This window comes from Equus quagga, unplaced genomic scaffold (assembly GCF_021613505.1).
Source record: "Equus quagga isolate Etosha38 unplaced genomic scaffold, UCLA_HA_Equagga_1.0 153_RagTag, whole genome shotgun sequence".
NCBI lineage: Eukaryota > Metazoa > Chordata > Mammalia > Perissodactyla > Equidae > Equus > Equus quagga.
This window is the reverse complement of record NW_025796915.1, coordinates 7,216,563-7,225,086: the sequence shown is the minus strand read 5'-3', so window position 1 is coordinate 7,225,086 and position 8,524 is coordinate 7,216,563. Positions and strand designations below refer to the sequence as shown.

The 8,524-nt window shown below is 48.2% G+C and overlaps 1 protein-coding gene across 1 annotated transcript in view; it reads left to right on the top strand.

Moving 5' to 3' along the window:
- Positions 1-369: 369 nt before the first annotated feature.
- Positions 370-8,524, top strand: part of LOC124233054 (NADPH oxidase 5-like) — a 36,022-nt gene continuing 27,867 nt past the window's right edge. Inside the window, exons 1-3 of the mRNA XM_046650102.1 lie at positions 370-670; positions 6,366-6,489; positions 8,133-8,283. Of these exons, the coding sequence (XP_046506058.1) occupies positions 621-670; positions 6,366-6,489; positions 8,133-8,283 (325 nt within the window). The 5' untranslated portion in view covers positions 370-620. The remainder of the gene's footprint in view (positions 671-6,365; positions 6,490-8,132; positions 8,284-8,524) is intronic.

Below are 8,524 nucleotides of genomic sequence, written 5' to 3'. Positions count from 1 at the left end.
AAGTGGCATATTTTGGGGTGAAGTATTCGGCTCCCCTTCAGCCCAACATGGGTTGCATTCCTGCTGAACTACCTGGACACGTGACTTCACTTCTCTGAGCTTCCCTTTCCTCCTCTGGAGGATGATGAGGGAGACACTCAGCAGGCAGGGCTGTGTTATGTGTAAAGTCCTTAGCACAGTGCACGGCTCAGAGCGAGGGCTGCAACATTCTTGTTGGCAGTTGATAGCATTGTGATGGATGAAGCCTCACATGATGCATCAGATACCTGGCAGGGCCTGCCTCCAGTTGTCAGTGACGTTTTGCCTGGAGCATTTCTAGATCTGCCTGTCTCCTTGAGGGAGGGAAAGTGCAAGGTCCTGGGCCAGAGAGAAGACAGCCAGCATTCTTCTGGGTGGAAACTTTCCCTGTGCCTGCACGAGACCTCCCGGTTGGAATCTCTCTGGACCAAGCTGGCCACCAGCCAGTATGTGGATCACAAAGGGGCTGTGCATGTGAGTGGTTCTTCAGGAGAGTCAGGAAGAGGAGGAGTTGGGGAGATGTGAATTGTGGGCTTCAAATGCAGGCTGTTATACCGACGGCAGCCTTTCTGGGACCTGTGGTCTAGAAGACAGGAGAAAGGATGAGTGTTCCAGGAGATCCAGCCCAGCCAGACTCTGAAAGCTGCAGAGGGTGAGTGGCTCATTTGTCTAGCTTTCATACCAGGGACCAGGGAAAGGCAGGGGTTCTTTGCCTTTGGGGGATCTACAAAGAGTGACTATGTCTGCCTGGGGTGGAAGTCAGGGGAGAACTGAGCTCAGCTCTTGCCCAGTTAATAGCAAGCTGTGCCATCTTGGGCAAGTCACCAGCCCTCTCTGGGCCGGTTTTCCCACCTGTAAAATAAGGGATTGGCCAAGTCGGTCTAATGGCAACGCCTGACATTTGTAGAGGGCTTTGCAGTTGTCCTTTGCCAATAGCGTTTCATTTGGCCCCAAGGCAGCCTTTTGTTGGAGGGATGCTTATCACATTTTACAGATGAGGAAAAGCCAGTCCAGTGGGGCCAGTTATTCAGTTGGTACAAAACAAGGCTGGACCTAAAATCCTGGTCTCCTGGGGACAATTCTGGCCTCTGGTGAGCACATTGTTCCCCTCAAGCTCTGAAATTTGAAGCTCTCCCGCTCTTTGTCAACGACATTGGCGCTGCCTCCCCCCGTGCCCTCACCCCTAATTCCCACAGGCCTGAGAAGTGGGAGGTGAGCACAAGACACCTGTCCCCACCTTCCCGGGGTTGGCAGTTGCATGCAGCCCGTCTTCCAGAGATCTCTCTGCTGTGTGGAATGCCTTCCTGTGGGTCCTGAGAGGTCCTGTGGGTCCTGAGGGGTGAAGTATGTGGGAGCTGTTGAACCCTCAGGACAGTGTTTCTCCAGGTGTGAGCCTCGACCAGCCAGGTGGGTCACAAACAGCCAGGGTGTCGGTTAGAGGTGCAGATTCCTGAGCCCCAGCCCAAAGTGGGCGAGTCAATCTGCATTTTAGCAAGCTGCCCTTGCTTCCTACATGCCTCACAGTCTGGAACCACTATTCTTGAGGAGGCTGCGCTGTTGGGCCGTGGAGGGCTGTGTTGAAACTGCTGAAGGGTGGCTGGAAGTCAGAGGGAGTGGGAAGGGTCCCAGGGGAGGGTCAAGCCAGGCTTAGCTGCTGCAGAGGTAGTGAGCTGCCCATCAATGAAGGTTTAAGATGACTTTTTGGGGGGTGGTGGAGGGACGGGCCTGGAGCAATGGTTCTCTGGGGCTGGTGTGGAATCACCTAGGAAGCTCCGGACTCATCCCTGGCTGATGTTGAGACCCACTGGGGATGAGAAGTCTGGTACTGGAGGCTCCCTCCCACCTTTACAAGCTGTGGCCTGTTTCTGTAGCGGCACAGCAGGGATAATAATAATGGTAATAACACTACCTACCCCTTTGGGCTGCCCCAAGATCAAGGGCCAGTGGACTAGGGGACAATATACGGAAGAAGAAAATGCCTGGCACACTAGGAGGCCTGATGCTCTGCCGTGGAGGTACAGAGGGGCACTGTCCTAGTGGGGCCCAGACTTGGAAATTGCCACGGCCCCTGTCATTTCCAGGTGCAGCCTTCTGAATTCCCCAGCTCTGCTCTCCCCGAGAATAAGGTGGGCCCTGGGGGCTTTGGGCTGGCTTCTGACTGGGGCTGCCTGGAGTGCTCCCCTCCGCCAGAAGCTCCCGGGGTTCACCAGGAGAGGAAGGGGGGCAAGGGCCTGGTTGAGGTTCTGCACAGAGAACTGGAGGAGGCTGGGGCCTGGGGTTTAGGCTTGGCTCTGCCCAAGCCGCTTTGGGGTCCCTGGAAGGACGTCTCTCTGTGTTCCCTCTGGGAAATGGAACCCCAAACCAGACTTGCTGACTTTGAATGTGAAGTGAGCTAATAATAACGAAAAAGAGGAGAAAGATGTACTGAGCCCCCGCCTTACTGTGTGCTAGACAGATGTTCTGTGCACTGGCACAAGATGAGGAAATGGAAGCATAAGTACACACACATACAAGAAAGCGTATCTAATCTATATGTTACATATACACACCCACTCAAAGGCATAGCTAATGTATACATTACATATCTACACACATACATTAAAGTATATATAATGTATGTATACACACATGTGTACATTAAACATATGTAATATACATATGTATATACACATATGCATATATTGATACACACATATGTACATACTACACACATATAGCAGAAAACGCATATCTATGAAGAGGTTAAACAGAGAGAAACAGAGAAGTCAGATTATTTGCACAGGGTCACACAGCAAGCAAGAGTCACTTTAGAAAAAAATAGGAGCACCGTTTGAGAGTTTCTTTTCATTCAAGTTAAACCAGTGACTCTGGGTGTACTTGTTAAAAATTCACACTTTCAGGGGCCAGGCCGGTGGCGCAGTGGTTAAGCTCGTGTGCTCCACTTCGGCGGCCTGGGGTTCTCCAGTTTGGATCCCAGGTGCAGACCTATACACCGCTTATCAAGCCATGCTGTGGCAAGCATCCCACATATAAAGTAGAGGAAGATGGGCATGGATGTTAGCTCAGGGCCGATCTTCCTCAAAAAACAAAAACAAAAAAACAACCCCACACTTCCAGGCCCCAGACCTCAGAGCCTCGGATTCTAAACATCTGCCTCCACAACCCTGAAATGATTCAATTGTGGGTGGTCCATGGAATGCATGTACAGAGCACTCAGGCATTTCCCATGTGCTCGAGCATCCCAGGAAAGCTCCAACTCCCCCTGTTATCCATGCTGGAGTGCTGGAGAAGGAGGAGAAGAAGCAAGTAGGGGCAGAGAGGGCCAAGAAGGGAGTGAAGACCCCCGGACCCCAGGGTCAGACTCACAGCTGGGCAGGGAGGCTGGAGGGCCAGGCCTGGGCCGGTGAACCACCAGGGCAATTTTTATATCTACATAAATATAGATGGATATCTACATAAATATAGATGGATATAGATCATTGATTTTGGTCTGTTTACCTTGAATCCAGAAATTGATCATCACTATCAGCTAATATTTAGAGATTGGAGTTAATGCCATAAACCAAGGAAAGTAAATAAGCATTACAAATGAACAAGAGAGAGAAAACCATTAATTTGTAAACATCTATGTCATGTTTAGGTAATTTCCTTCAATTTTCTTATAGTTTTAATTAGAAATGAATGTTGAACTGTAGCAGATGCTTCTTTCAATGTTTTTTGACATAATGAAACTATTTTTCCTTTAAATTTTTGATATCATGACTTATATTGATAGATTTCTTAATAGTGAATCATCCTTATGTTACTGGAATGGTTCTTCCTGATAAAGATGGATTAATAGTTTTAACGCAAACTTCTGGATTGAACTTGGTTATGTTTTAGTTGGAGTTTTGCAGCTCTATGAATTAAATTTGTCTAGCATTTTCTTTTTTTGTATGTTATCTTCATTGGGAGTGGGTAATGTTAGCTTTGCAAAATAAATTGCTAATCTTACCATCATTTTCTACAATTTGAGACATTGGACTTATCATTCCTTGAAAATTAGATAGAACTCACTAAAAAAACAATCTGGGCCTGACATTTTAAATGGTTGACATTTAACTGCCTTTCTAATTTATTAAATGAGTGTTGGTCTGTTCAGGTTGTCCCTTCTTCCTGAAATTCGTTTCTCTAAGTTAACAAACATTTGCACATGATACTGTTATATTTCTCTAACCCCTCCTTTTTCTGGAATTCTATTGCCTTTCCCAATACTAATGTTGTTTTTTATTTTCACTTTTTTATTTACTCATACTTTTCCACTTAGTTTATTCAAAGAACTAACATGCTTTTTCACTATATTCAGTCATAATTGAAGTACAATAAATAGCATATTTAAAATGAACAATTTCATGAGTTTCAACATATGTATACAACTGTAAACCCATTGCCATAATCAAAATAAATTTATCCTTTTGACTTTTTTGGTTTTCTAGTTCCTCAATTTCAGATTTTATATTTAATAGTCTATCCTTCTTTTGTGTATGTGTTTATTTTATTCTTTTTCTAAAGTTAGCTCATTTATTTTTAGTCTTTATAAATATGGTGGATTCTCAGTATTCATGGTAGTTATGTCTTATAAAGTCACTGCAGTGGCTGGCCCAGTGGCACAGCGTTTAAGTTCACACGTTTTGATTTGACTGCCCGGGGTTCGTTGGTTCGGATCACGGGTGCAGACATGGCACTGCTTGTCAAGCCATGCTGTGGCAGGCATCCCACATATAAAGTGGAGGAAGATGGGCACGGATGTTAGCTCAGGGCCAGTCTTCCTCAGCAAAAAGTGGAGGACTGGCAGCAGATGTTAGTTCAGGGCTAATCTTCCTCAAAAAAAAAAAAAAAAAGTCACTGCAAACATCGAGTTAGTGAATTCTGAACCACTGCTCCTAGGGAAAATACAGGGTTTGGTTCCTACCAACCCCTGGGCACAAATTTTTCATCAAATGATCAATACATAATTTTGTTTTATGTATGTATCTGTTTAAAAGACCCCTTTAAAAATCTAACATTAATTCGTTATATTGTTGATTCATTAACATGGAACTCACCATCAGTAGCACTATAATTCATGTCTGAACAAAGCTGATCTAACACATGCATTTTCTCCGTAAGGCACAACACTAGACAGCACTTCAGCATTACTCTTGGGGGGCATTTTAAAGAGCAAAATCACCAATAAAAAGCACAAAAATGAGAAACACACAGCACTAAATAGCTCACGAAAAGGACAGTTGTTCACAGCATGAAAGCGGAAGCAAGGTTCAGCCTCAGCTGTGGAGGTGTGCATCAAGCGACTCAAATTTCTTGCTGCTTTCCTCACGTCCACGATGACCACGAAAATGCTGCCATCATTGATTTTAGGGTTACAAGTAAATTTTAGCTACTAGGTGAACTCACAAATACAGAATCTCCAAATAATGTGGATTGACTGTAGCAAAATCATTTAAGGTTATATTAAACTCATGGGATATAGACAAAGCCATTCTCTCAGAGGATAATTTATAGTAACGGGATGCAAAAAATCCTCACTCACTGCCTCCATTTTGATTTGCTCGGTCCTGACGCCGCAGAAAGTAGTGTACTCATTTCACCACCAACGTCTGTTCAGATCGCTGTAGACCCAGCTCCTCTGTGAGGGTTTTAGATGGCTGATACGCTTGGGACATTGCAAAACACTTGCTGGACCTGGAGCGCCCAGACCCAAGGTCTGAGTCCTGGCGTGGCTGGTACTAGAAGGGTTCCAGCAGAGGGTGGAGGCTGCGGGGCACAATGGAAAAAATACTGGGCTTGGATTTGAGCTTTGTCTCTCTCTCAATGTCTAACCTGCTGAATAAATTTCTCTAAATTACTCAACTTCTCTGAGCCTATTTCCTTCCTGTAAAGTGTCACAGCCCAGCAGACTGTCAGAGGAACAAATGAAGTAGTGGGTAGGAAGTATCTGGAAAACAGTAAAGAGTTGTGTAAATGTGAGGGGGGCAAGTCTTCATCATCACATTACCAGCACTCCCACAGCGTGCCTTTCCCTGACCTTATGCCCACAGTCTGAGGTCCATCTCACTAAGGCCCTGTCATTCCAGAACCTAACAAGACAGAAGCCTGGGCCAGCAGATGCTAGATGGGAGGAAGAGGCAGGGACTTAGAGACGTAAAGAAGGAGCTGTGGGGAGGCTCCCCTCCATGGCCGAAACTGATTCAACCCCACGGGCAGTCTGAGGCCCTAGTTAGAGGAAGGCAGAGGGCCTGGGACCACCGTGAGGTCTCACGAGCCCTTGGCCACCTCAAACCCATAAACCCGTCTCCTTTGTCTCCCAGCACCACGAGTAGCAAGGAGGATGCCAAGTGGCTTCAGTGGGTGACCCACCAGTTTGAGACCATTGCAGGAGAAGACGGGGAGATCGATCTGCAGGACTTCAAAAAAGCCCTGAATGTGAAAGAGGCAAGTGTCCACTCCAGAATAGGGACCCTGCATTTATATTTTACAGAGGAAGAGCAACTGGTTCTCAGGACACAGTATCTCACAAGGAGGGAAAGCTTGTTCCCCAGGGTTCCTCCAGACTTGAGGCCCCACTTCTAAGGTTGAAAGATGTTCATGTCTCTGACTGGGGCCCTTCCATCCCTCTTGATAGCCATGGCCTCCTGGGGGTCTTCAAAAGAACATGTGAAATTGAAAGTCAGTACCCAGTCAAATCTTAGGAAATACTATCGACCTCGCAATTTCTACTAGCCTCATGGCAGAGTGGATGCTGAGACTTAAATCTCCTCTCACGATATGAGCCTTCCCATGGCCGGTCCCCATTAAAGCCCCGTTTGCACAGCCACACCCTTGCCAGTCCTCTCTCAGTTTCATGGGTCCTCTGCCCATCCCCATAATAGCCTGAATGCCTGACAAACAGTGGGGACATCAGCAGAGAGATGGGAGGAGTGAGCCTGCAAGTGCCAACCTCTCCCCAACTGTCCTCTGGGCTGGCATCTGGTGGTGGCCTGTGTCCTTGATAAGGGTGAGCCAACAACTGTTTGAATGCCCCTGTTTGGATCAGAGGGACCCCCAGAGGGACAAATGCTGGACCATGGATACTGCTAAGAACTCTAAATGCTCCTCCTCCTTTCACAGTAAATATGGGGAAGGAAAAAAAGACCTTCTGCCCGGCAATACATTATCATCGTAACAGGAGGCTGTAAAGTATCTTAAGACAAAGGCCATCCAGGATGGTAGAGAGTGATAAAGGCGTTACTCAAGGAATCCAGGGGGAGAGTAAAGCCAAGGCGGGGTTGACTGCCCACAGTGGACTTCTTGCTGGTGAACTCATGGGTCTACAGGTCAGACACTAGAGCCCAGCAGGCTCCTCTCCCTGCCTCGAGGGGGCACGGCATATCTGGGACTCTGACCCAGCCTGTCTTAATTTCTGTGTTCCCAGTGCCTAACACCAGCCCGGGAAGCAGCAGCTATGGAGGACATGATTGTTCAATGAATGGATAGGTGAATGAATGAATGAATGAAGTGAGTGAACTGGCACTTAAGATCAAGTCTTAATTTTAGGCTGCAGGCAACCTAAACAAGTAAAGGAAAAGATCTGGGTATTCAAGTGGCATATACTCTATAAGTCCTTCTTAGGTTCACTTATCCCCCGGGGTCACCCCAAGGAGGATGAGTCAGGACCTGGGAGGAGCCTGCAGGGGGACCCAGTGTCTGACCCTTTTCGCATATTGAGTAAGGGGCCACCAGAGGCCTGGAATGCAAGGCCAGTGGGGGGATGGCCTGTAGGGAGAGAGAGCCTATACGAATTTCCAGGCCCCGCGGCCAGAGGGGAGCCTGAGGACCAGACACAAGGCCACCCTCGCTGCAGGAATCTGAGCAGTTCTTCCACCCAAACTGGCTCTCGGCAGGCCAGATGGGCCATAGGCGTGGCCCATTCATGTGGCCTCGTGGGCCCATCACACCCCGCGTTCACCTGGGTCTTGACTGAATCGCGGTACAGGTGTGTGTGTGCGCGCACACACACGCACACACACAGTTAAAAGGTTCAAAGCCCAGGCCCTGGGGGCACACTTGTGCCGGTCTTCGCCCCTCTCCATCCACAGTCCTTCTTTGCCGAGCGATTCTTCACCCTGTTTGACTCTGATGGAAGCGGCACCATCACCCTCCAGGAGCTTCGCGAGGCGCTGACCCTGCTCATCCATGGCAACCCCATGGACAAACTCAAATTCCTCTTCCAGGTGTATGACGTCGATGGTAAGGGCTCTTTGGGCGGGGGCGGGGCCGGGGAGGAAGTGGGGACGGGTGGGGACGGGTGGGGACTCATCAGTGGGAGGGGACAAAAGGAATCGGCACATCTCCCTGACGTGTGTTTTCTCCCAGCGTTGCTGTTCTCTCCGGGTGGGGCTGACAGTTGTCTCCGTGTGTGTGTGTGTGTGTGTGTGTGTGTGTGTGTGTGTGTGTGTGTGCGTGCGCGCGCGCATGCTCACGCCCCCTC